The 27,229-nt window shown below is 42.4% G+C and overlaps 1 protein-coding gene and 1 long non-coding RNA gene across 4 annotated transcripts in view; both read right to left on the reverse strand.

Annotated features, from left to right (window-relative positions):
• The window catches only part of LOC102941459 (carbonic anhydrase 3), a 29,727-nt gene extending 12,883 nt beyond the window's left edge, over positions 1-16,844 (reverse strand). Inside the window, exons 1-3 of one of the 2 annotated variants that reach the window (XM_037892343.2) lie at positions 16,572-16,844; positions 15,799-15,996; positions 1,927-2,045 (exon numbers count right to left, since the gene is read on the reverse strand). In XM_037892343.2, the coding sequence (XP_037748271.1) occupies positions 1,927-2,045; positions 15,799-15,996; positions 16,572-16,614 (360 nt within the window). In that variant the 5' untranslated portion in view covers positions 16,615-16,844. Of the gene's footprint in view, positions 1-1,926; positions 2,046-7,805; positions 9,150-15,798; positions 15,997-16,571 lie in introns of those variants that run through there. The other variant, XM_037892344.2, reaches the window with a different exon arrangement.
• Positions 16,845-17,481: 637 nt separating this feature from the next.
• Positions 17,482-27,229, reverse strand: part of LOC122464435 — an 81,189-nt gene continuing 71,441 nt past the window's right edge. Inside the window, exon 2 of one of the 2 annotated variants that reach the window (XR_006288453.1) lies at positions 17,482-26,786. This is a non-coding gene — a long non-coding RNA (uncharacterized LOC122464435). Of the gene's footprint in view, positions 26,905-27,229 lie in introns of both variants that reach the window. The other variant, XR_006288452.1, reaches the window with a different exon arrangement.

Below are 27,229 nucleotides of genomic sequence, written 5' to 3' on the forward strand. Positions count from 1 at the left end.
CCCTGACCTGATAGTGAATGGACCAGGTGACCCTGTAGTTCTTTCTCATCTCTACTATCTACAATACTAAATGTTAAGGAAATTTTTCATAATGTTTTATTTATTCTTCCAGAGGACTGCTATCTATTTATTTAGCTTCTAATAACATGGCCATCACCATGGTATCTGAATATATGCAGAATCTGGACATATCTTCATATAATACGAATGTGGTATAACTTCATTCACAATGAGATTATCCAGCAGTTTCATTAAATTTAGCTAATGTACACTCATATTTTAAAAAATAGCACTCTTCCTGAATGCGGCATATAATATATTGCTCTTTATTTACTCCTCTGTTGTTACGCGCATCGTTGTTTAGGATAAAAGCAACATGGCCCACAGCCTCCACTTGTATTCTAGCAAAGCATTATTCACTCCATATATTGTTTCTCCTCTGTATAAAGGCCTAGGGGTTAAATCTTAGTCCCGCAAACAAAGGCAAAGTAAAAAGACTTTTCTTGATGGAACTAAAAACAGAGGTTTGGGGGACAGAATGCTCCCACTCAATCCACTAGTAGAAACTGGGATACCCATGGAGCTGGACCATGGTAGATGCTACTAGGCAAAGGGAGGAAAGAGGAAAATCACCCACAGCCCCCACACAAAGTTTTGGGCCAGGGCGTCTCTGATATGCATCTTGTCTGCCACCATTTCTTCTGGATGGGAGTTGGTGCAAAGCCATGGTATATCTCTGTACAGTAGGTACATGTGACATGTACGGGCTTGCAGAGTTGGGAGGAACACTAGCAGGCTGCTGCACGGCTCCTGATAGAGAGAAAACATGGTGTTTCCATGGTAGTTTGAAATTTACACTTCCTCCCATGTAGGATGTGGAAAGAAGGCAGAATTTGTTATTAATTTATTGCTATCAGAGCTTAAGCCCACACCGAATACACACTGGGTCAAACTCAGCCATTAACTACAGAGAGTTTGGCCCATAGTAGTTTGTGCGTTTACATCAAAAAAGCAGCAAATATTTATTTAAAACAATTCTTGACAATACACTGATAGATTTTTAAAACAGATATTTTAAAATCTAGAGCAGTGTTTCCCAAACTTGGGATGCCGCTTGTTCAGCGAAAGACCCTGGCAAGCCAGGCTGGTTTGTTTACCTGCCACGTTCTCAGGTTCGGCCAATCGCGGCTCCCACTGGCTGCGGTTCGCCACTGAAGGCCAATGGGGGCTGTGGGAAGCAGCACGGGCTGAGGGACGTACCGGCCGGCGTCGCTTCCCGCAGCCCCCATTGGCCTGCAGCGGCAAACCGCAGCCAGTGGGAGCCGCGATCGGCCAAACCTGCGGACGCGGCAGGTAGACAAACTGGCCCGGCCTGCCAAGGGCTTTCCCTGAACAAGCGGTGTCCCAAGGTTGGGAAACACTGCTCTAAAGGATATTCTCAAACACAACAGTTTTAAACTAATTGAAATGTCCTTGTTATAACCTTTTTCCCCCCATTGGTAATGCGTGTGAAAAAAATAAATCCTGGGACTTTATTTTTATAAATAATTAATTATATACCAAAAACTCCTAATGACCAATAAAACCAGCAAAAAATATATTATAATAAGTTTGAGAAAAAATAAAATACTTCAACCAAAGTTGTGTTTGCTGCAAAAAGATCTCTCTGAAAATGGTGAATTTAAGGTTGAGGCATATTTACAAAAATTTACAGTTTTGGTAGGGGCAGGCAAGGGGAGTTGTATTTTTGTTATGAAAAGCTGTGTTCGTTGGCAGAAATGATTCACCCCAGGTCACATTTTTGAATAGTCACAGCAATAACATAGTTCATACAAAATCAATAAATATAAATAAATACTTGAAAAGGAAAGCGGTTAGTGTTGCCCAATTGCCCAGTGCGCTAGTATATAGAAAAACTGGTCCCACCTCTGCTGCACATTTCACTCCATCTACAATGTGCTCAGAGCCATGGTCATCAGAAGAACCCCAATGAAAGTGGAACTGCCGCAGCCTGTAGGGTCCTGGGAGTGGTCCACCTCGCAGCACTGCAATTGACAATCCACATTAACATTAGGTACAGACCTTTTCAAAGAAGCTTTGATTCAAAGTATAAGCGTATACAATTACCACAGAGGAGTCCAACATTTTGAAGGTGTTGAGCACCTACAGCAATTCCAGCTGATTTCAGTGGGAGTTGAGGGCACTCAGCACCTTGCATGATTAGGCCTGTATCTACCTATCACTGGGCTATATAGCACTATTTGATTTCAGAGCTATAGAAATTACCATGAATCAGGGTAAAACCACAGAATGGGATGCCAGTTGTAGAACACATCCCATTCCCCTCACGGCAGAATGTATGACAGTTTGGGGAGGATGGGTGCTCAGGATGGCTCACCATTCGCCAGTGAATGTCCTGTTATGGAATTCACAATTTTATGCTGAGGATTTAATGGGAATCTCTGTGAAACTGGCCTAGAGGGGCCACGCAGTACTACACCTACCCTACTAGTGCCATGAAGTGCTACAAGCCCTGCCTATGATCCAGTACTGTCATTGCTTTTTAAACTATGTTGCAAGCAATGTTTGCAGTGTAGTCTGTTATCTCTAGGGAAAGGTCTATTTCCTGAAGAAAGAGCAGAAGAAAAAGGTAAAAACAGATGAGCTAAAAAGTGGACAAACCTTATTCTCTGAAAAATTTCAGTATGTGTAATACCCGTGGCAACATTGCCACCAGCGGAGCCATAATAATGAGTCATTATTCCAAGCAATAGGAAGGTTTTACATTGTAGACCACAAAGAACAAGGTAAGTGTATTTTATGATAGCATCATGAATTACACACTTTCTGACTATTAGCTTAGGACTGATCCTTGCAGGCTCTGAGCATCGTCAATAGCCATTGACTTTCATGGAAGTTAAAGGTGCTCAAACAGCTTCAGCAAGGGATCCACACATCATGGGATTGGGTCCGTATGGTAAAGGCATACCAGGTAAAGACAATTACATTCCTGGATCTGAAAAGACCAGGAGTAAGTCCATGCCCAGCTCTTTTCTGAAATGTCCTAGAAAGAAAGTATCTGAAGGATACAGAAGGAGGCCATCTTCCTTTCACGTGGTCTCTCAGACATGTAATACTGTAGGCAGTTTGTCAGTGGGATCAATAGCAGCTGTCAAGGTTATCAATTCTCCACTAAAACAGATTTATAAAACCAGTAATCCTGTTTGAAGGTCAATGGGGTACAACCTTGATTTTTTAAGGTCAGGTACTCCACCTCTACCAGTGTATCCTGCCCCGCCAGTATCAACCCCCTATCTCTGCACGTTTCTGTATAAAATGATGTCCTCCATGTGGCGTGACTTTGCATATACAATGCATGTGAGGTCAAAAGTGTGGGAACACTGTTCACACACTTTTCTGCCCCACTACCTTACGTTATTTTCACTTGTGAGTGATCACCAGTCATTGGTAATCCTTTCACCAGGTGAGGCTGTAAAACCTGATGCCAAAAAACTCATTGCTTCTCTCAACTGTAAATAGGGCTTAACTTGAGCATAACTGATTTTGAACCAGAAAGACTATACTCTCAATGAGGGGAAAGGCTTTTTCTTTTATGTTTGTTTAGAAATATGGTACAAACACACAAAAGCACATAATGAGGGTATAAACAGACTCTTTATTTATAGACGGTCTCTGATGTAAATACCTCTCTTCCATATTCTAATTAGGTAAAAATTGATGAAATCTATAAGACATACCTTTCTCAAACACTTGGTCCAAATTCCAAGGGCTAAAAAATAAAGATGAAGTCCACAGAGGAGATATGGCTCAAAAGTAATAAAAAAATCATCTTTATTTTGTTTCAGCTTATGGACTGGAACAAAATTCTTTGAAACTGTCCTCTTCTTGAAGAGGGAGAAATGAAAGGGGTAAGATTTACTTTCACTCAGAAAGGATGAGAGGATTAAGTACAATGCATGTGACCAAAGGTTGGGAAAGAAGCATATACACATCTCTCTTGATATAGTATTTGGGGATGTGGGGGAAATGATATGCTACTATTCCCCTCAAACAGAATTTCCTGTTGTTAAAATCAAAGGCAACTTGTTTTTATACATATGGAATAATGCCACATTATTTCAATTTTCTAGTACTTGAGATTCAAAACTGCCAAGCTGAATATGTTCACATATGAAGGTCTCCAGTAATATTTTATAAAGGTTCTGTCATCAAACCAGTGAGCTATGGACAATTCTCTGGAGATGTCACATCCCCACTGCTGCTGATGTTCCTCTCTGTGAGTGGGCCCAAAAGGAGACACAGCGAAATCTGTGGTTTTCTTGACTAGCTTTGATTGCATTAGACCAACTGGCTTTCAGGGTCCTGCAACTGTAACAAAAAAAGATGTCTACTCAATCCCTTCTATCCAGAGACTTTCCAATGTACTTCTTTAAGCGGGAGGGGACAGAGACTTCTGAATTCTATCATCCATGATCAGATGAAGCAGAACAGAGAACAAGCCTTCTGGGTCATAGTTCTCCAAGACTGAAGAAATTCACAACCTTTGAGATATTGCTTCTTCAAAGGTGCCTTCATTTTTAGGAAATGCAATTCTACCCTCTGATTGGACAAATACAACAGTACGAGATATGGCAGTTTTGCAGATGAGTTTCTGATATTCCATTAGAATTTGTCCACAGAGGCTAAGCGATTTAGTAAAACATTTGCATCCCACAATATTTTATATTTAAGCTGTATTGATTTGGCTTGGGAGGTCAGCATTCCGAATTCTCTGGTCCTACTTACTTCAGGGAAAACAGAGGCAACAGTACATATTTTGGCAGTGCTAGTAAAAGTCCCTTCTGACTATATCTAGTTAATAAGACAATATCACAAGGGTGTTTTTACCTTCTGTGTTTGATTTTGCCCACAAAACAAGATCCCTATTTTAGGTTATGTCGGTTGCACTTTTCCCACCTGAAAGCAAGAATGTGATGGCATGCACCTGAAATCCTCCAGAATGCAATGATTCCCTGGCAGCAGGTATCTGATCATGGAGAATCCTTAACTTTTTGGAGTACTGGAATGTGGGGGAAACAGGTGGAGAAGTTCTGTGCCTGTCCAAGGAATGGAAAATGTATGCTTCCTGTATTTTTGCATTGGAATCTTCAGAATCTCAAAGTTTTGTGTCTCCCATAGATGAGGAATGTTTCAGGGTTCAATGGTGCTTCCTTCCAAAGATAAGATTTACCACCACATTCTCTGACCCTGGAATATGTTGAGCAGTTAAAGTTTCCAGATTTTATTTCCAGATTTTATGGATGGTGGTCATCCATGCTGATCCAATTTCTACTATTTCTAAGTAATAGACCAGTCATAATATCTCCAATATTATTTTCCAACAAATTCCTGTTACATCCCCTCATATTTTGCATGCTGATTTTGATTGCTGCTACATACTGAGCAGAGGTTTTCATTGCGCTGTCCACAATGATGCCCAGGTTTTAATTTAGAACCAATAATGTGAATCAATCGACTCATAGACTTTAAAGTCAGAAAGGACCATCATGATCATCTAGTCATATTGCACTTTCCAAGTAAATTTCAACTGCCATCATGCTCTATATTCTTCTAGCTTTATTAGGTCCCTCTGAAGTTTCTCACAGTCTTCTCTAGTCTCTGCTAATTGAAATAGCTTTCTGCAAAATTTTTCACCTCACTGTTCACTCCCTCTTCCCGATTAAATAACCCTGGTCCTAGTACAGAACCTTGGGACACCCCACTGGTAACCTTTTGACATTTTGAAAAATTGACCATTTGTTCCTATAGTTGTTTTCCATCTCTTAGCTAGAAAGACCCTTAAGGAGGCTTAACAGATATAGTGTGGGCAAAATATGCCATTTTAAGAACTCTTCTGACTTGCCATATTCAACATATTGTCTAAGGACCAGACTGTGAATAGATCCTACGACATTAATGGGATTATATGTGTGGGGAAAGTTATCCCTGAATAAAGTTTGCACAATCTAGCTATACATATATATAATCTTCACTCCCAGAGGCTTTGAAAGATGAATAACTAATCCTGACCCCATGGTAAACATGTTCAGAGCAACACATAGACCAAACACCATTACATTTCACTGATACAAAATTGCCAGCAGAGCCTTGAGATTTCCCAGTAGTTTGGATGCATAGGAATGAAGACAAGGATTGTATTTAAATCTGTTATTTCGTCAAAAATACCATTTTTAAACCATGAATTTAAAGTCTTTCAGATTGACCACTACTCTGAAGCCTGAGAAATAGATGGGCACTCATAAAAAATTGCAAGGACATTGAATGCAAGATTGAATGATATCTTCTAGAGTTTATCCAGCCACCATGAGAGTTTTCCTTTGGCAGTACTTCTAAGCCCTAAAATACTGGGCTTTCTATAATTTTTTCTACTAAGACTAGGTGTCGCGGGGCAAGTATGCCCTGTCCCTCTTCTGGGGTGGGGCAAGGGTGTCACAGCTCTGCAGTTAAGTCCGTCTGCCTGCCCTTAGCCTCAGGGCAGAATGTCCCAATGGCCAGAGTCAAAGTGGTTGCCCTTATCATCGGGGCAGTATGGCCTATTGGCCAGAGTCAATATGATCACCCTTGACATCAGGGCAATGCAGTCTAATGGCCAGAGTCAATATAATTGCCCTCTCACTCGGGCCATATGGCCTAGTGGCCACAGTCAGTATGGCTGACCTCCTCGGCACGGTTATATGGACTAGTGGCAAGAGTCAATACACTCACCCTCTCACTCGGGCTGTATGGCCTACTGGCCAGTGTCAATACAATCGTCTTCTCACTAGGACTGTACAGCCTAATGGCCACAATCAGTACAGCTGACCTTCTCAACACAGTTGTGTGGCCTACTAGTCAGAGTCAATAAGATTGCCCTCATTAGCAGGGCTATGCGGGCTAATGGTCAGAGTTGGGGAAGTGGGACACCACCTGGGGCGGGGAGGTTGGCGGCCAGGGTAAGGGGACCCAGACCCTCCCTCTCCACCGGGTCCCAGCCCAGGGCCTTGGTAGTGGCAAGTATGCATGCCACTGAGTCAGCAGGGATCTGGCCTAAACACGCTGACTCAAAATCCGGTTCATTGTCCATTGTCAGGTTCCCCATGACTACTTCCTACCATTCTCCCTGATTCTGTGGTCTGGATGTCTTCAAGATCTTTGGGTTCCTCAGCCTGCACTGCTCCCGGTGGCTCGGGGCTCCCATGGGCAACCACAGGTATCTGAGCATCTGCTTGGGTCTCAGCACATCTGGCTCCCGCAGTCTAGGGTTCCATCTGCTCCTGGGGCTGCAGCCTGCAAGGTGTGTCATTCTTCTCTGACGGTCAGCCTACAATGAGCTGGGCTGCTCCCTTTTATACGGAAGCAGCAGTTGGAGCATGCCCAGCAAGGGTGAGGAGGCATGGCTTCCTCTGCCCAGAGTGTGGGGTTAACCTCTTCTTTTCCAGTGCAGGGCAAGTACACCCCACCACACTAGAGTAATAGCTCTACGTTTATATATAAAATGGGGTCCCCCTGCACTGGATTAGAGCTGAACTATAATTTTAGCCTGCCTGTTGTCTATCACAGCATTAACAGGAGAAGATTGAACCTTTTCCAAGTTCAAACACAAAACCCTAGTATTCCTGCCTTTGATAATGTCTGCTTTGGTTTTTGAAAAGAATCTCTGCAAGTAAATGTAGAGTGGTTGCATTTAAAGGACTCTGCCAGTTTCAATCTCTTATCCTGTAAGTCAGTAAGAAAACTCTGCTTACCTTTCCCAGATCTCACATCTCCCAGTTGGTGAATAGTCTTGCCTTGAGATGGAGCAGATAAGTGAAAGTTGAAAATTCTTTTACAGGCTGGATACTGCATCCTCTTGGTCTTCTTCCTGCTTGTCTTAAGGTTGACTATCCCAGCCAAAGAGCTGACGGTGTCTCCTCTGTTCTTAAACTTCACTATTACTATGCCTTAGGAACACTGAATGGTCCAATTAGGGACCACAAGTGGTTTGGGTGGCACTTTTCCTACCCATGAGATCTCTAATATTTACTCTACATGGGCACTATTAACCCAGCAGTGAGTCTGGCCTGCTAGTTGGGCTAACGTAATGGAGCCTCCTCTTCCAAGAGAATGTCCCACTTTCCCATCGTCTGTGCTAGCTCTGGGCAATGTCATATTGAATGCAAGGACAGCTGGGAACCCACAATATTCCTCTCCACCTCAGTGCACATAATGCACACAATTCCTTTGTCCCTAAGCTTTGAATTTATTTTGTCCTAATGGGAAACACTTTTCTGGGAAATTAAAATTGAACAAAAGCCTCAGCTAAACTGAGGGTCTCCGAACAGTCTAGATTGAAATCCCAACAATATCTCTCAGCTTCTTTTAATGGTCTCTGAGCTGGGATTGCAGAAAATGGCAAGCAAAGGCTTAATAATGTAGCTCACAGGCTTTCTCTTGATGTTTCGGCATCCAGCATTTCTGTTGGCGGAGATGTCCACTTCAAGAGTGTCTTGCCCTCTTTAAGCAGCTGGGTGTCTGGCCTTATGTATCAGTTTTGGATTCTGGGAATTTCCCACAGTCCATTCTTCAGGAAGTAACATTTTAGCCACATTGTTTAGCTTCAGGTTTGCTGTTGCTGGGCTCAAGCAACATGGACTAAGCCATTTGGGTGCATCTCTCTAGGGGTGAAACAGCCCAGGAGGGTTCAGTGGGGAAAGTACTTGCAGCATTTTGGTTCTGAGAGGACCCTTGTGAAAACAAGCTCTCATCCCGTTGGTCAGTGACTGGTTCTTACTCTGTGTATTTGTAAACTGCCTAGCACAGTACAGCCCTGATCTTGGATATGGCCTTTGGGCACCACAGGAATAAATATTCAATGAATGAGAGAAGACAGTCCAAGATGCTTCCTGAGATTTAGTGTTTGCAGCACCTATTTAAAAGATGCCTCTGTCACAATGTGTGGCCTGTAATTGGGTGTGCAGAGATAGACGCCTGATAGAGTGGCCTGCACTCCTCATGGTTATCCATCATGGAATTGTTTTCTGACTAGCAAGAGGCTGAGCTTGGATCAAAACAGTGCAGTTTTTCAGCCTTCAGTGAAGTCAGTGAGGCAGGCATAGCCAGTGACGGTCAATGCTGCGCAGGCGGATGCAACTAAGGTGAGCAGAGACTCCTCCATGTGGCTTGTCTCACTGAGGGTCAGGTGACAAAAATCAGTTTGGCACAGAAGGTCAGTCCTGTTTATAGACATAAGGAGGGTTTGTCCTTGCAAACATGTCTTAAAACACTCACCTGTTGCCTGATCTACAAGGCCAGGTGATAACCCACAGGGGAACATAATGGGGCATTATTCCTTGAGATAGAAAATGTTGCTTTACAAGAAAACAAAGAGACAATATCGTGAGCAAATGTTACAGCTCATTATGTCAATCATACATTATAAAATCCATAAATAAATAAGCAATTGCTCAACAGAAGATATCAGTATATCCACAGTCATTGTGGCTAATTAAGTCAGGTAAGCACTTTTCTGAAAGGTCTTCAACACGTGGTTACATTGTTGACATTTTAAAATGGAATTCTCTATCTAAATAACTGTTAAAAGGAGAAGATAACACTCAAAAGAAATAAGAGGTTTATTTGTATGTGAATTTGGTGTTCTTTAGGAACAAATGGCACTGTCTATACTGAAGAATAAAGAGTGGGCCTCTCATACCATTTTCCAGCATACATTAATCCTGACTTACTACACAAATCACCCTAGTCTTTCAATTCTGGGCCTGTTTTGAACAGACACTGATATAAAATAAGCTCCCAAATTCATTTTCATGTTTGACCTAAATGAAGAATGCAGCCCATGACTCCAGAGGCAGAAAGCTGATAACCCAAACCACTATCACAGTTCCAGAAGACCGGGTCTGAAGAGCACTGAAGTTCTGACCTCCAACAATATCATAGAGGTTCAAAGTTAACATTAATACAATTCTTAAATCCTCTTGTACATAAGCACTGCTGGTCTCAAATTAATGCTAAATACCAGACATGCTGGAATATCTACGGATAAAAGATGTGCCAAGCACAAAGTGAAAGGCTTAACTTTGCTGTTTGTCTTTAGTTGGCATGTGCCATATCCACTGGCATACATAAGGCAGGCATTGTACTGGGCTTTAGCTGTGTAATTCTTGTAAGTCTTACTGACTTCAGTAATACATAAATAAATCATCATAAATAATTTGCAGTTAGATAAAGCCTTTTATAGAAGAATCTCAAAGTGTTATGCAAAGATAAATAAGTATTTACCTGTAATTACTGTAATTACTAGGAACCCTAGTCATGCACCTGGCTAAGCACTGTACAAACACAGAACAAAAAGACGGTCCCTGTCCCCAAGGAGCTTTCAATCTAAGTATGACAAGAGACAACAGATAGATGCAGACAGATGGGGGAATACAAGGAAACCATGAGACAATATTGGTGATAGACAGTGGTGTCAGCATACCAGCAGACTAACCGGCGTCAAGTTTTTGGTACTCATCACATCAAAGAAGAGTTTGGAGGAGTGTTTTGAAGGTGGATAATGAATTAGCTTTGCGAATGTTTATGGGGAGCGCCTCTTAAGCATGAGGGGCAGCATGGGAGAAAGTATGAAAGTGCTTGTTTAAAAACTAAACAAGAGGGAAATGGAGGCTGGTGTCTCAGCCATTTGGTAGCAAGTATCGACAGCTTGATAGTGAAAGAGAGATAATAGGTGTGGTTAGATGCTGATAGATGTTTGGCTGTGTGTGTGTGTTCCCTTTGTGTGCTGCCCCAGCCCTGCGCAGACAGCTGGCATGGCAGACATTGAGCGAACCTCTCAATGACCATAAGATCCATTAAGGGATGAAGGCACCCGGCCAGGTTTATTGTCAATGAAGTACAGTACTAGTATCCCACAGATTCTACCAAACCATTAATACGTGTATGCCCATAATAATGGACCAGCTCAGTGAATGGCGGGACTTTCCATTCCTCCTTAGGCCAGACAAAGATACTCCCTTTGAGATACATCTTTATATCCCAATACAAACAAGTTAGTACTGTCCCTCTAACATAGTTACTCTAGTTACTGCCCCCTGACGTGACTACTTATCACTTATCACCTTGTACATGTTGGTTTTATCAAAACATCTCTATTACATACTGTCATCCTGACCTTATCAGTGTGTTCCTGTTATCCTTGAGGAATGTTTTTGTACCATACTTGATATTGGGATGTTTTGATACCACTTGACATCCGTATGTGTTTGCGTGAGTACTCTGTGACTAGCACTTCTTAGGAGTGTGTATTTTTGCAATATCAGCCCTGTTCTTGCCAGATTCTGTGAGCAGGTCCTGCCTCATACCAGGCACCTGATACAAGGGTTTATGTCTCAGGCTCTCTTCCTACTACAATAGGTACAGTGGGATTAGGTCATGAAAGGCCTTGAAAGTTAAGACAAGATTATACTTAATGAGATAGAGAAGGGGGAGCCAGTGAAAGGATACAAAGAGAAGGGAGACATGATTAAAGCAACAGTCTAGGAAAACAATCTTTGCTGCAGCATTCTGAATGGATATGAGTAGGGCAAGAGTGCATTTGTAAAGGCCAGAGAGAAGAATGTTGAGGTAATCGATACATGAGATGATGAGAGCTTGGATGAGTGTTTTAGCTGTGTGGATGGATAAGAAAGACTGTATCTTAGAGATGTTATGCAGGAAGAACTGGCAAGATTTAGACCTAGCCTGGATGTGAAGACCTAGACAGAGGTCTGAATCAAAGATGAAGCCCAGGTTATGTGTCTGAATGACCGGCAAGATGATGATGTTGTCCACACTGATTGAGAAAGGAGGTAATAGGGAATGGGGGGGGAGGGGGAGATTAGTAGCTCTGTTTTAGCCATGTTGAGTTTGAGCTAATGAATATGAATTCACGAGTTTTTAGAACGACAGGCCAAGATTTTAGTCTGGTCAGGAGAAGGGAAGAAGATCTGTGAGTCATCGGCATAGAGATGGAAGTTGAATTGATGTTTATTGATGAGATTAACTGTGGATAAGATGTAGAAGGAGAAGAGAAGAGGACCAAGGACATAGGCCAGTGGAACACCCACCAAAAATTGGAAAGCAGATGAGAAGGATCCTCTGAAGGACCCCTATTTCACTTTTACCTATGGGGAAACTGAGACAAAGGCTAAATGACTTACCTAAAGTCAGACAGCAAATCAGTGGCAGAGCTGGAAAGTCTTCTAGCACAGTTTCCTAGTTAACAACAGACAATGCTGTCTTCCTGTAATGTGAGGTGTGGGTCTAGAATAGAGTGCAGAACTTAAAAAGAATATTTTTGGATTTTTGGTTCTCTCTAATTTACAGATGGCTTTGTGTAACACTCTAAATTTAAGTAGGATTAGACCAAAATAAAAGCCATGCTTAGGCTAGACATTTTTTCCAGTTAAAAGCAGAGTTTTTAATTATTATTTGTCCTCATTGTTTCTATCTCAGAAGCTAACAAATGAACATTTATTCATCAAAAGTTCATAAATAAAATGTTCTTTGTGAAATGCGTGCATATACAATTTTTACTTTAAAATTCAGTTATCAGGTTTATGCATGGACTACTTCCAAAGAGAAACATGCCTATGAAAGGCTGTAATGCGGAAGTAGAAGGTCCTGCATGAACACAGGGGAGGCTTGCAGCAAAGTGTGTCTGAACTGTCAGCTCCATGCTCTTCTCCTGCAGCTGACAGAAAGTCAACAGCAGGAGGGTGGGAGTGCAGATGGCCAGAGAATTTGCACATGAGGAGAGACACTGGTGCCTTCCTGGGATAGCTCCAACCTTGGAAGAATCAGGGTCTATTTCCAAGAAAATGTATATAACCAATGCTGGAATACCATGTCCAGTTCTGGTGTCCACAGTTCAAGAAGGATGTTGATAAATTGGAGAGGGTTCAAAGAAGAGAACTCAGAGAATGATTAAAGGATTAGCAAAAATGCCTTACAATGATAGACTCCAGGAGCTAAATTATTAAGATTAACAAACAGAAGGTTAAGGAGTGACTTGATCACAGTCTGTATGTACCTACATGGGAAACAGATACTTGATAATGGGCTCTTCAATCTAGTAGAGAAAGGTATAACATGATCCAATGGCTGGGAGTTGAAGCTAAACAAATTCAGATTGGAAATAAGGTGTAAATTGTAACAGTAAGGATAATTAACTATTGGAGCAATTTACGAATGATCCTGGTGGAGTCTCCCTCACTGACAATTTTTAAATCCAGACTGGATGTTTTTCTAAAAGATCTGCTCTAGGAATTATTTTGGGGATGTTCTATAGCCCATGATATACAACATGTAAGACTAGATGATCACAGTGGGCCCTTCTGGCCTAGGAATCTAGTTAATCTATGAGTACTACTGGACACACATCTTCCACAGCTGCCTGTCTCTAGCAGTTTGGGCTTTTAAGAAGCTGCTCAGAAACTGGAATGTTAGAAGTATTGCTGGCAGAGATGGCATAATGCAGGTGAGGTGCTAAAAGATGCATCATAAATGCACTTTATTACATGTCTCTGTGATGTATTGCATGGTCCTGAAATATATACCACAGATAGCTCCATCACATACCACTTATGTGTGGCTATAAATGGTCATAGATATAGGCATGGTCATATTTGCTGGAAACTTTAAGAAAATGGAATAATATCTAAATGTTGTTATTTGAATTTATTTATAGTGTAAATATCATATTATTATTTTGGGCATTGTGGTTAGGCATTTCATATTTTACCTAAGGTTATTGTTAATTATTATTAATAGTATTTATTTGTATGACAGTATTGCCTATGGGCTTCAGTAATGGATCAAGGCCAGGCAGTACTAGACACTGTACAAATACATAAATAAAGAGCCCTGAAGAGTTTGTAATCCAAATATGAAATGAGAGACAATAACAAGTGGATGCAACATATGGATCGGAAGCAAAAGGAAAAATGAGACAAACATGATCAGCATGATCAGCAGTGGTTATGGAGGTCTTTCAATATACTCCAGCTACAGCTCTTTAATGATGTAACTTGATGTGGCTTATCAAGAATAGAATTCCAATGCAAATGCCACCAAAATTAATCTAATGCAAATAAATAAATAACATATTAGAAAGAAATGCTAAGTGATCTTAGGGAAGTAGATTTGTTTTCTATTTTGCGAGAGAACGAATCAAAATCCGGCAACCATTCCCAGTCAGTGTTTCTGTTTTTTTTTTATTTTATTTTATTGGATAACTCAGCTTGTACATATTTTGACTTTGGATTTGTTTTCATTAACCCATCAAAAATGAACGAAAATCAAAATTAAGATGCACACACTTAAATATTTAAGAACATTGAGTCTATTAGCAAAATTATTCTTACAAATTATGACTATCCCTACTAACAATGCAGCAGTAGTAGTTGAAGTTTCCTGTGTAGTTCAGAAATAACACCATATGTTGTGTTTTTTGACTGGTCTTTCACTACATAAAATGTACACATTTGTTTTTCCTTGCTGTAGCTTGGCACTGCACATATTACAAATATATGCCAAAATCCTGCAGACCTTACACACAAGTACAAAGACTGTAGCCTTGGGTCCAAATATTGTATATCTTTTCCAAAGCTGCTTGAGGCATCTTGGCAATTATTGCTAGTCTGCATTCAGGATTATGCACTAAAAGCTTTGCAAAGATGGAAGCAAGTTTAGAATCATTTGATTTCTAGAGATGCAAGAATTAGAGTTGCAATATTATTCATCTGATTTCCTTTTTAATGCAGTAGTGAAGAAATTTCACAGCTTCTTGCCAGTTACTTTTTCATAGGAAGTGCAGCCTACAGTACCAGTATGAAATTTCAGTGGTTAAGTCAACAGATGCTAAATACTTCTAGCACTTGCTAAGCAGCATCAGTATATTTAGTCAAAATGTCTCGCCATTCTAACCCTTAAGAGCCACATAGTAAATATGCAGCATAGTGCATGCATTTGTGAAGTGTACGTGGACAGGTTAATAAGAGTAATGATAACAGAGTTAATGTTTGCTTTAAAGAAGCTCATTATAAGCTGAAATTTCTCGGCCTTTTGTACCTGAGGTCTCATTTAGCAGAAATATTAGAGGCCTAATCCTAGTCCTAACAGGCAAAAATTTCATTAATGTCAATGGGAGCTTTGTTTGAGCAAGGACAGCAGGATTTGGGGTTTATCTATATAGCTACATTGCTTTATCCAAAATAGTATGATTACACTATTCAGAAATGATACCTTGCTTTTACATAGGCATTCTAGCTGTGTACCTCAAAGCCTTTTGGGTAAAATTCACTCCTCTCACAGAAAGCCTGAGGAATTGGACTCCATGTAGGTGGAGTGCAGTGTGACTGGGGAGGTGAAATCCACCCTCCAGCCCAGGGCCAAGACTGCATGTCTGCTGCAGCCTCTCCCTCCATCACTCCCCCTCCCCCACCATGTGAGACTGCACCTGGGGGCTGCTATAGCAGTCACAGTCTCCCTGCCAGAGTTGTGTTGAGTACTGGGGCAACTGGATCCTCTCAAATGCAGATCATGGTCTATCCCCATTCCATCCCTAATGTGGCCTTCTGTGCTGGTGTGTGCAAGGCCAAATCCTTCAGCAGTAATAAATAAAGCAGAGCATAGGTGTCTTCCAAGCACTTTCCAACCATTAACTAATTCAGAATAACTTCTTAAGATAAAACTAAAACTGACCTGATCTATCAAAGGTGTCATCAAACACAACTCTGCAGGTTCTCCCATTGTTCAGTATGGTCTTCGCTGCACCGGGATCATAACCAACAAACCAAGGGGGTAAAGAGGGGTCATGCTGGACCTCTTTGGAATTGATTTCAATAGGTGACTGGTGGTCTCCTTTGGCAATAGGGTAATATTTGTGCCAGTGCTCAGGTCCTAGGAAGAAATGCAAAGGAGTGACATGAAAATCTCTTCCATTTAGGTATAAACTTGACATCTGTTTAATACAAATACAATCAATGTTACACTTTATTCATACATCGCCTCACAGCTTTGCCCTTCACTGTGGATCTTTCCCCTCCTTTTGGTTTTCAGACAGAGGCATTTGAACCATTGGGCGTGACTCCTTTTAAGAAACTGTTTTTGCAGGTGAATATGCCGCCGAGCCACAGGCCCGCCCCGCCCCGCCCAGGCGGGGAGCTGGAGTCAGCCGCCTGGATCGCCGCGCTCCAGGAGCTGTCCAAGATCCACTTTCCGGGTGAGGGTGGAGATCGGACGGGGAACGTGGGTTGACCTGGCGGTAAAGTTGTGCCCAGATTTATTATCATGGCAGCAGAAGTTGCAGGAGCCAGGAGCCAGCCCCCACCCAGCCCGCCCCAGTCTCAGCCCTTGCAGCGTCTGCCAGAGCGGCGGGGCCGGACAGATGCGCTGACAGCGCAGCCCGGGCTGGCCGCGAGCGCTGCAGGCTCCCGCCCCAGGGGAGGCTGCGGGGCTCGCCCTGCCCCACTCACCGTTGTCACTGTCATAGCCCCACTGACAGGATTGCTGGGCCATGCTCTCGGCGCGGGGTCTCCGCACTCTGTGCCCGGGCTGCTCCGGCCGGCTCCTGCAGGACGGTGGCGCCGGCTCCGCCAGGGGCTTTTATAGGCTCCCGCCAACTCCGAGCCCCCGTTGAGGCCGGTCGGGGGGGGGTGGGAGAGGGACTGAGGGGGCGGGGGCGCCTGGCCGGCGCGCAGGGGGCGGAGAGAGCGATCCCCTGGACTCCCCTGCTGCCCCCCCCCCCGCGCCCTCCGCCGCCTCTGCCCCGCTCCCCTGCCCGTCTGCTTCGCACCTGGCAGGCTGGCCCCCGCAGAGCTCCTCCCCTGCCTGCGCCGCTTCCCGCTGCGTCAGCCCCGGCTCGGGGCTGCAGCCCCCCGGGATCGTTAGTTTGTATTTGTAATTGAACGAGGAGTTTCTGTGATCCTGTCCCCACTCGCGGGGGGGGGGGGGTCTGGGGACGGGGGGGCAGGTACAGCGGATGCTCAGCGGCGGGTCACATTCTAACCAGACACTCTTCGTGCTGCCCTGTGCTGAGACATCAAAGGACCCCGCTGGCCGCTGAGCAGACTCCTGTGATCGATTTTTCACTTGGAATTGTCCCTGTGCCCCACAAAGGGTGGGCTGGTAGCCCGGGCCAGGAATGGCGGGCTCAGCGTGCTGGCGGTACCGGGCCTCGCACCCCTTGCTGGGTCCCTGCCTGGGACCAAGATTTCTCTTCACGGCGTGTTAAACTTGTGACTTCGGGGCGTTACACAAATCATTGCACAGGGCTGTGGGTGTGGGAAGAGAGACTAACTTATATTGAACCATGTATCTTATACCACTCCTTTGCAGTAGAAGGTGGTCACAAAATTGTCCATAGTGGCGGTGGTTTTTGTTTTCTCAAGTTATTTAAATGTGAAGTGCATTGCAAACAGGGGGACTGGGCTGGAATCTCTGTGGCATTTATTTACATTTCAAAAGTACAGCTCTCCTCCTTTGTACCCTAGTGATTCCAATCAATTTAAACCCATCCTACAAATAAATTAAAATCTCAGTAAATGTACCAGGGGCAGTGCAGAGCCCCCATAATTCATTAGACGGGTTTTAACTGATAGTCTCTATTTCATGGTTCTTAGTCAATGTTTCACATTTCACCATTAATTATTAAATGTTGTGCTCATTTTTTTTAAAAGCAATCAGTTTCCAAAATTGTTTTAAAATTCATCAGGTGAGAATAGTCTGTTAGAATCAGGGACAATCTAAATTTGTTCCTTATAGTGATCTTGTGGAAAAAATTCCAGAGGGAATTTGAGAAAGGAAACAGACTTCTTAACAAAGCTACTGTCTCCTCCTTCCGCTGTCTCTGCGTGCATGTGACATGGTAGAAATCATTTTCATTACTGAAGGATTTAAAAATATATGTGGGAAGCACAAACTGATTGGTTTCCATTCTTGAAAAAAAAAAAATCTTGATTCCCACCCCTACCCCTGCTGTCAAGGTGAATTGGTCAAATTCTTTGGCCAGGTTGAAAAAATGCAGATTATTGATATGTCACATTGAGTAGACACTGTCACAGCACTGCAGCTGTCTGCTGTGCAGGCTGACATATAGAAGCTGCTCCATGCTAATAACTTCTTCACAGCATAAAACTTAGGGTGCCACTGCTCATGTTTTATCATATTTGACAGCTGCTCCCATTCCTCTCTGGGTTCCGATAGCCGGAGAAAATATGGATATATGCAGTATGAAGATGGCTCCTGGAGAGCCAGTTTGCAACATTAGGAGGGCCCAGACAGGAATATTATCTCAGGGAGACACAGTTTCAGCAACATTTTTTCCCCACATTGTGTTCAACTTAATTCTGGGTTTGGAGTTCCGCCAAGGATGAGTTTGCTTTAATCCCTGCATAAACTCTACAGCATCCCATTGGCTTCACAAACAGCCTAACTGCACAAAGGCAACATTGGGAGTGAATATCCACTTTCTTAGATTATTTTAAAGGAGCTACTTCCTATAAAGAGGAATCCTATTAAGCTGCAAAATCATTATGCTATACGAAGGTAGTCTCCAAGAACTCCAAATAAGAAAATCCTTGCTCTCAAATCAAATGCAGATTTGGTTTTGTTCATTTTGACTTCACTAAGCAGGGAGTTATTGTATATTATATTAAAGGAAGGTAATATAATTAATGTCAATTAACCTGGGTTTATAGAAAATAGATCTTGTCAAAGTAACTTGATATCATTTTGAGGAGATTACAAGTTTGATTACAATTAGTGTTGATGTGATGTACATAGACTTCTGTAAGGCATTTGATTTGGCACTGCACAACATGTTGATTAAGCAACTGGAACAATACAAAATCACTATGGTAAGCATTAGATGGATTAAAAAGTGGTCATGGTGGATAATCAGCTGAACATGAGCTCTCAGTATGACACTGCAGCCAGAAGGCCTAATGCGATCCTTGGATGTGTAAACAGGGAAATACTGAATAGGAGTAGGGAGGTTATATGAACTCTGTATTTGGCATTGGTATAACCACTACCAGAATACTGTGTCCGGTACTGTTTCCACAGTTCAAGGAAGATGTTGATAAATTGGAGAGGGTTCAGAGAAGAGTCATGAGAATGATGAAAGGACTGGAAAACATCCCTTATAGTGATAGATTCAAGGAGCTCAACCTGTTTAGTTTAACCAAAGGAAGATTAAGGGGCTATCTGATCACAATCTATAAGTGTTTATATGAGGAGCAGAAATTTAATAATAGAGGGATCTTTAGTCTAGCAGGCAAAGGAATAACAAGACCCAATGGCTGGACATTGAAGCTATGCAAATTCAGACTAAAACTAAGATGTAAATTTTTAAGAGTGAGAGTTAACCACTGGAACAATTTACCAGGAATTGTAGTGGATTCTCCATCTCTGAAAATTTTTAAATCAAGATTGGATGTTTGAATTTAAACAGGAATTAATTCATGGAAGCCTGTGATATACAGGAGGTCAGACTACATAATCACAATAATCCCTTCTGTCTTTAATTAAAATATTAATTTATTCTCCAAGCAGGGCCCTTGACTTTGGAATTAATTTCCTCCACCATTCACAGCCTAAAAGAGTCCAAATCTGTTGGCCTTGAGGGCACATTGCAGAACCTGTTTTCTCAGGGATTTGGAGCATGGGCGGACAAATGAAGAAGGGACTCTGATATGGGATGAGTGGATTTGTTTGTTCAGTTGCTCCAACTGGCTGATTTATTTATTTCTGAGGCTGGGCTGATTGTACTGGCTTCTTGTATGTTTTGCATTTGAAATAGGTTTTATATGGTGTAATACCTACTGCTGTTTGGCAGGTGCTCTGTATTGGTATTGACAAATAAAAATAAATACTTTTAAAAAAAATCCCAGATAACATTACAGCAGATGCTATGTTTATTCATGAGAGTCCTTTTGAAAACCCTACTAAGCTATTTGGCTGAGTAACATTGTGTAGAAGCAAATTTCACAATTTATATATACTTATATTAAAAAGGATTCCCTTCTAGTTTCAATATGTTGCCTCTTACTTTCAAGGGCCGTATTGTTTTTATATAATGAACTCATTAGCAGTGGATCACCATAAAAGGCAATATGTCTGATAGTGGGGATTGGAAAGGTGTCTCATAAATGGTACTGCACATATGCTCTTCATTTATGGATGATTTTTCTTTTGGAGAAAGTACCTCTCAGAATTAGTAAGATTAAGCATTTTTTTTCAAAAAGAAAATATGCCTAATAGAGAATTTATTAATACTACCTATACAGCAGCGTGTATGTCCACAATGCTTTACAACTGCTTGATGCTACACAATGACAGAACCTTTTCTCAAATATTTTCCAGTCTAAAAGTACAAATGCAACAGTGGAAAAACAGAAAGAGGTGGATGGTCTTTACAGCCACAGTGCTTCACAGTACAGGTTAATTTTCCCAAATTTGTTGAAGGAGAGGAAGAGAACATGACATGCACTACTTAGAAAGCTGCCCCAAGCATAAGAGGAGCAAGAAATAATGTACAGAATTAGGAATAACAAAAAGAGACAAAGGCTTTATTTTCAAAAGCATTTAAGTGACTTAGAAGCTTAAATCTCATTTTTAAAAGTGACTTGGGCACTTAGGCTCTACGAGTACATCTACACGGGCTGGCATGGGTCAGCTGACTTGGGGTCGCTGGGCTCAGGCTGTGGGGCTAAAAATTGCTGTTTAGATGTTTGGGCTTGGGCAGGATCCTGACCTCTGGGACCCTCCACTCATGCAGGGTCTCAGAGCTCAAGCTTCAATCCAAGCCCGAATGTCTACACAGGGCTTTTTCAGCCCTGGAGCCTGAGCCCTGTGAGCCCAAGTCAGCTGACTTTGGACAACCACAGATTGTTTACCCATGTGTAGACATACCCTAAGTCGTGAGTGGCATGTATAAGAGGCTTGGGGAGGCTTAGCCTCCCCATAAAAGGCTGGCCATGCAGGGGGCAAGAAATGCCAGATGCGGGCATGGGTTACCGCCTTATGGAGGCATGCCAGCCCACTGCCTTTGGAACCCCGCTGCTGGAAGCTCCCTAGAAGTGGGAAGGCCACTGGGGCCCAAACTGTGGCCCTACCTGTGCTCTGCCTCAGGGCCCCTCCTATGCTTCGCCTCTTCCCCTGAGGCTCATTGCTTGCTCCTCTCCACCCCCTCCCCCTCCTGTCGCTTGCCCTTAAGTCAGGAAAAGAATGGGATAGCATTTAAAAGTGGGATAGCCATGCCCTCCCCTGTTCTGGCACCCCTTAGCTGAGTGTCTCTGGCATCAGCACGCACAGCAGGAAAAGGAGTCCCACAGCTGGGCCAGCCAGTGAGAGGCTGTGCAGGCTGATGCCAGAGCAACTCAGCTAAGGGGTACCAGAATGGCGGGGGGGGGGGGGGGCAAGGCCCCCTCTCACTTTTAAAAGTGAGGGGGTCTTGCTCCCCCCCACTTTTAAAAGTGGGAGGACTATGCCCTCCCCCTTTTTTCCTGTCTTAAGGGTGAGTGACTGGGAGATAAGGGATGGAGAGGAGTGAGCTGTGGGCAGGGGGCCTCTGGGGAAGAGGCAGATTGAGGGTGGGGCCTCGGGGGAATAGGTGAAGTGAGGGTGGGGCCTTGGGGAAGAGGCCGGGTGGGGGCAGGGCCTCAGGGGAAGAGGCCGGGTGGGGATGGGACCACAGTCCAGGTGTTGGTGTCCCCCTACTTCTAGGGGGCTTCCAGCACTCACGCAAGCCTCCCCACATAAAAGAGTCATGCACTGGATATGCCCTAAGTCTCACTGAAAGTCAAAGTCAATGGGACTTAGGTTCCTAAGTCACTTTTGAAATCAGGACACAGGCACCTAAATCACTTAGGGATAGATCAAACGTATCTAGGCTCCTAAAGATGCAGATAGGCATCTTGTGAGATATTAAAAAAGCACTTAAATATTTAAATTAATGGGATTTAGGTGCCTAACCTGCATATATGCTTTTGAATATCTCATGAGGTGCTGATCTGCATTTTTAAGTGCCTAAATATCTTTGAATATCTGGCCTTTAAGTATTTTTGAAAATGTCACCCAAAGGGAGCAATCAGGAGAGATGGTTGGATGGACCACATGGGGTGGAAAGTGGTTTAGAAGAAAACAAGAGTGGAAAAGTAGGCAGGGCCTAAGTTATAGAGTGCTTTGAAAGTTAAGAAGAAGGAAGAAGACATAGAACAATAGGAGACCAATATAAGCTTGCCAGAAGCATAAATGACTCAGAAGAAAGACAGATGAGAGAGAGCGTGAAGCTGGAGAATGCAGTAGTTGAGGCAGGATGTTATACTGATGGCACATACCTAGACAAATGTTCATAAAAGTTGACCCTTTAACTATTGTTTGGGATAATACTAAGGTATCAATAGTGTTAAAAAGCCCATCGAGAATCAATTAAGCCTGTTCATTGCTAAATATTAAACAATGTCTGAAAAGGGGTATTTTTTAAAAAAATAAGTACAAAGGTAAAATGAAAAACAATCTGGAAAGAAACACACATCAGAAAAGAAAATCCCAGTATCTTATGGATATCAATAGTTACTAAGGATCAGATTCTGCCACGTGTAACACCTAGGGCATGATACAAAGCCCATTGAAGTCAATAGAAAGATTCCCTGGGATTTTAATGAGTTTTGGATCAAGCCCATAAATAACATGGCAATGGGGCTCTATAAATATTGATAAATTAGATTAGATAGATGCATCCCTTCTGGCCTTCAAGTCTATCAGTCTATGCACACATTACAAAGTTTTTGGCATTGAGCTCAACACAAGTCACTGCATAGATAGTTTCCCCTCAGTGTTGCAATTTTGTTGCAATTTCAGTGAGACAAATATTCAGCTGTGTATCTTTCCTGTGGAGTCTGGATCCCTATATCAAAGGTGAAGTTAAAAAAACATTACAGGTCATTTCTGTCCTTTAAAACAACCACATAGGAATTCAACACATTGCACCCCATAATTTCTCTAACTAGTTGACTACTATATTTTTGCAACAGGCATTCACTGACATGGCATGCACACTGAAATCCAAGTCTCAATACAAGAATGAAAATGTGAGCTGAGCTATCTGCTTTTATAAACTCTGGCACAGTTTGACTCAGAATAATCCAGGAATGAAAATCTGATCTAAGCTGTTTGCTTTTATAAACTTTGGATGTGTCTGCTCTTAAATTCCAGCATACTGGCAGCTCTTCTCTGCAAAGGTAGAGCTTTGTGTCTCACGTTGACCTTGAATTGTACAGTTTAAGGTGAGTATTCAGTCAACTGGGAACAGATAAAACTGAAGGGTATCAGAACAGTTTGGAATAAAGTGCAACTGACTACAGGGAAAGCCAGTATTTTTCCCTAGCCATCAGTCCTAATTGCCTTGCCAGAAATATTCAGGTGAGTACCAAAATACACATGTACAAAAGCTAAAACAACGAGGAGTCCTTGTGGCACCTTAGAGACTAACAAATTTATTTGGGCATAAGCTTTTGTGGGCTAAAACTGACTTCGTCAGATGAATGGAGTGAAAAATACAGTAAGTAGTATATATATTACAGCACATGAAAAGATGGGAGTTGCCTTACCAAGTCAGGTGTCAGTGCTAATGAGGTCAATTCAATCAAGGTTGGGCTCGTTAGCAGTGACCTGCCACTTGGTAAGGCAACTTCCATCTTTTCATGTGCTGTAATATATATACTGCTTACTGTATTTTTCACTCCATGCATCTGATGAAGTGGGTTTTAGCCCACAAAAGTGTATGCCCAAATAAATTTGTTAGTCTCTAAGGTGCCACAAGGACTCCTCGTTGTTTTTGCTGATACAGACTACTATGGCTACTACTCTGAAACCATACATAAAAGCTGAAACTAATGGAGAAATCTCCCTACATAAACCATAACAATGGTCCCAACTCCCAATCTATTTGTATCTCTTACAATGTTCACACTTCCTTTTGAGGTGAGCTCACTTGATCATGTTGGGCATGGTCTTTATTAGAAGGTACCTTGGGAATAGATGTTTACATGCAAATAAACTGTTCATCTGCGTGCTTTCAGATCTATGAGACATATCCTGCTCCTACTTGTGCAGCCACACAAGGACCACAAAGTATTAGAACTGACTGCCATGGGGAGTGATGGGGCAGGCTGTGAAGAGGCTTCACAGAAGGAATTCACAGCCCTTACATGTCCATAAGAAGTGCACCCTCCATAGCAGTGCACAGGACAGTCTGAGTATGGGGGTGTGGCAGGAGATTGGATCTACAGCTATGAAGATCCACTGACCAAAACCCCTGTCATGTTGGTGGTGATGGGGTCAGTGGGTACAGAGACTGCTTATGTTTCACAGACCACCACCAGACAGCAGAGGAGGATTCCATTCATATCAGCCCTCACATAGCACCTCTGCAAAAATCCTTTTATTTGCACTTTGCTCAGGGGACCCAAAATTAGTACTGTCATTGATTGATTAGCAGAATATCATTTCTGTATGTTGCCTCTCTTCTTCATTATTTAAAGTACACCATAAATATACACCTCCCTGTACAGACACATGAAAGACAAGATCCCTAATCCAGGAGCCAGCGGTCTAATTTGGACAAGTACACTAAGAATTCCAATGCAAGTGACCAAGGGATATTGCTGGCTAAGAGATCAAAGTTGGAAGGGTGTATTTCCTTCTCACACATGTGCTGTTTAGACTCTATCGTTGTGGATAGATATTTTTCTCAGTAATGCTAATCAATGTTAGAATGAGGACTGTGACAGAACCATGAAAAAGAGCCAGAAAGCTCATACCAGATTGGCCAGTGAGAAAAAGACACAGAGTAGGCACAAATGGCTAGATTCACAAAGACTGAATTAGGTGCCTAGGCTCCCGGTGTAATGAATGGGGAGAGACTCACAAAAACCAGCAAGCCAAGTGGCTTTCTGCCTAAGTTAGCCCGTGGGCTATGCCAAAGCCGGGGGTATGTCCTAAGACTTGCCCATCTCAGGCATTTCAGTGCCCAAGTCTGGGCTGTAGGGAGGCACCTCTTCTGCCTGAGATTCTCAGCTGCAAACCCTCTCTTGGCATTAGGTGACTACACTGTTTCTGAAAAAAGCTGGGGAAATGAGGAGGAGGCCAGAGTGAGCGAGCATGCGAATGACTCTATCATTAGAGCATGCATGTGGGTAGGGTGACCAGACAGCAAATGTGAAAAATCGGGACAGGCAGTGGGGGGTAATAGGAGTCTATATAAGAAAAAGACCCAAAAATTAGGACAGTCCAAATAAAATCGGGACATCTGGTCACCCTACATGTGGGGAAACCTGGGATCCAGTTCCCCTGCTCCAATGACTCTTTCATTATTTAGTCACAGGGGAAGAACTTTAACAGAGTAGCCTGATATCAGACTATCCCATAGCCTACTGGTTAGGGCACTCACCTGAGAGGTGGCAGTAGCTCTCAGCACACCTAGTGGATTTGGCCTTGCAGGGTGAGTTAGGAATGCCTATCTTCCCCCAGTTTGCATATCACCTGCGGGTTCTGGCGTCCAGACATGTAGACTAAGGCTAAAGCGTGCATCAGCGGAAGCAGAAACATAGGTGCCTAGGGAACTTTTATTGCAAAAATGTAGATACTGATTGAGTTTAAGCACCAACAAGGTATGGCAACAGCTAAGTGAGGGTCTTGTGAATCCCAGTGGGACCTGATTCTGGGATTCAGGCACATAAAGTATCAATTAGGCACCTAAGTGAAGCAAGCCCAAAAATGCCTAAGTAGAAAGCCATATGTTTTCCTAGGTATATGAGGATTATATTTAGCAGTAGCAAAGACATGGAAACCCTGTTCACAGCCAGATCTTCACCCACCCTGCTGCCAAAACAAACAAAGGAGTACGTGTAAGTTATGTTGCCCTTATAGAGTGCAAAGATTCACGTAATATTCCAAGTTACTCACTTTTTTTTCCACAGAGATCAGAAATGAGCCCAACAAAACAGCTGCTCAGACCCTTTCATCTCTGGCCTCAGAATTTTCCCACTACTATGTTTGATTGAGAACATGAGTAAGAGGCTATCAAAGCATTGTTCAGCCAGGTTGGAGGGTCAAATTGCAGCCTGTAAAGAGTTTTAACATGGGATCATGTGGCTATATAAATTCATCCCAATTCCTGACTCAGACTGTGCATGAGCATTAACCTAGGAGTCCTCACATTACTTTGATTAATTAGTAAAGGATAGTTGTCCTGATATAAATGTATTATTACCTTCACTTCATACATTTCACATTGATGGGATTTGGTCCTCTGCTGACAATTTATACTGCTTTGGTGATTCCTATTATGAAAATGTCACAGGAGAAGCATCAACTCCTGGTACTATTGAGCTAGAAAGATCAGATCATTATAGGAGTGGCATCTAAAGAATCTCATTCTTTGTGCGTTCCTTTAACAGTACTAGATGCAGCAAAATATATGGCAATGATTTGAAAACTCAGTATTGAAAAAGAGAAATACATGTTTTCAGTTTCACAAAGGAATCGCTGGTATAATCTTACCCTTTATTACATGCCATCAGTTAATGTTGTTTTTAGCACATGCATATAAAACTGACCCCTACTGCAATTTTAATTCATAAATCTTAGCACAGGCGTTAATCCCTCAGAAATGGTTTCTTCCTCACCTATTGAGAGACAGAAACATTTATGAGATCATCAAATTCCATTTGGAGCAGCTCATAGTTGTCTGGTCATTATAAACAGGTGGCTTTAGCAGTCTTGCTGAGAGGCACATTTAATCTACTTCACACAGAAAAAGAACACATAATAGAGCCATTTATGGAAATAAGGGATACATTTTTACTACAAAAAGAAGAGTCACACCAACTCTTTTTCTGAATTGTTTTCTTCCATTTCATTTAAAAAAAAAAAAGAGCAATCACTTCCATTAAGAATTCCTACAAACCACAGGAAAACCTTCACAATTATAGCTTTCTAGTGAACTCTACCTGATTCCATTGAACAAACAAAATAAATTCACTGTGAACTACAGAAGACTGTAATATTTCAGCACAGGTTAGTTACAAATGTAGCATCAGTAAAAAAAAAGTTATGTGGAATCAGTCAC

The sequence above is a fragment of the Chelonia mydas genome, chromosome 2 (assembly GCF_015237465.2).
Source record: "Chelonia mydas isolate rCheMyd1 chromosome 2, rCheMyd1.pri.v2, whole genome shotgun sequence".
NCBI classification, from domain to species: Eukaryota; Metazoa; Chordata; order Testudines; family Cheloniidae; genus Chelonia; species Chelonia mydas.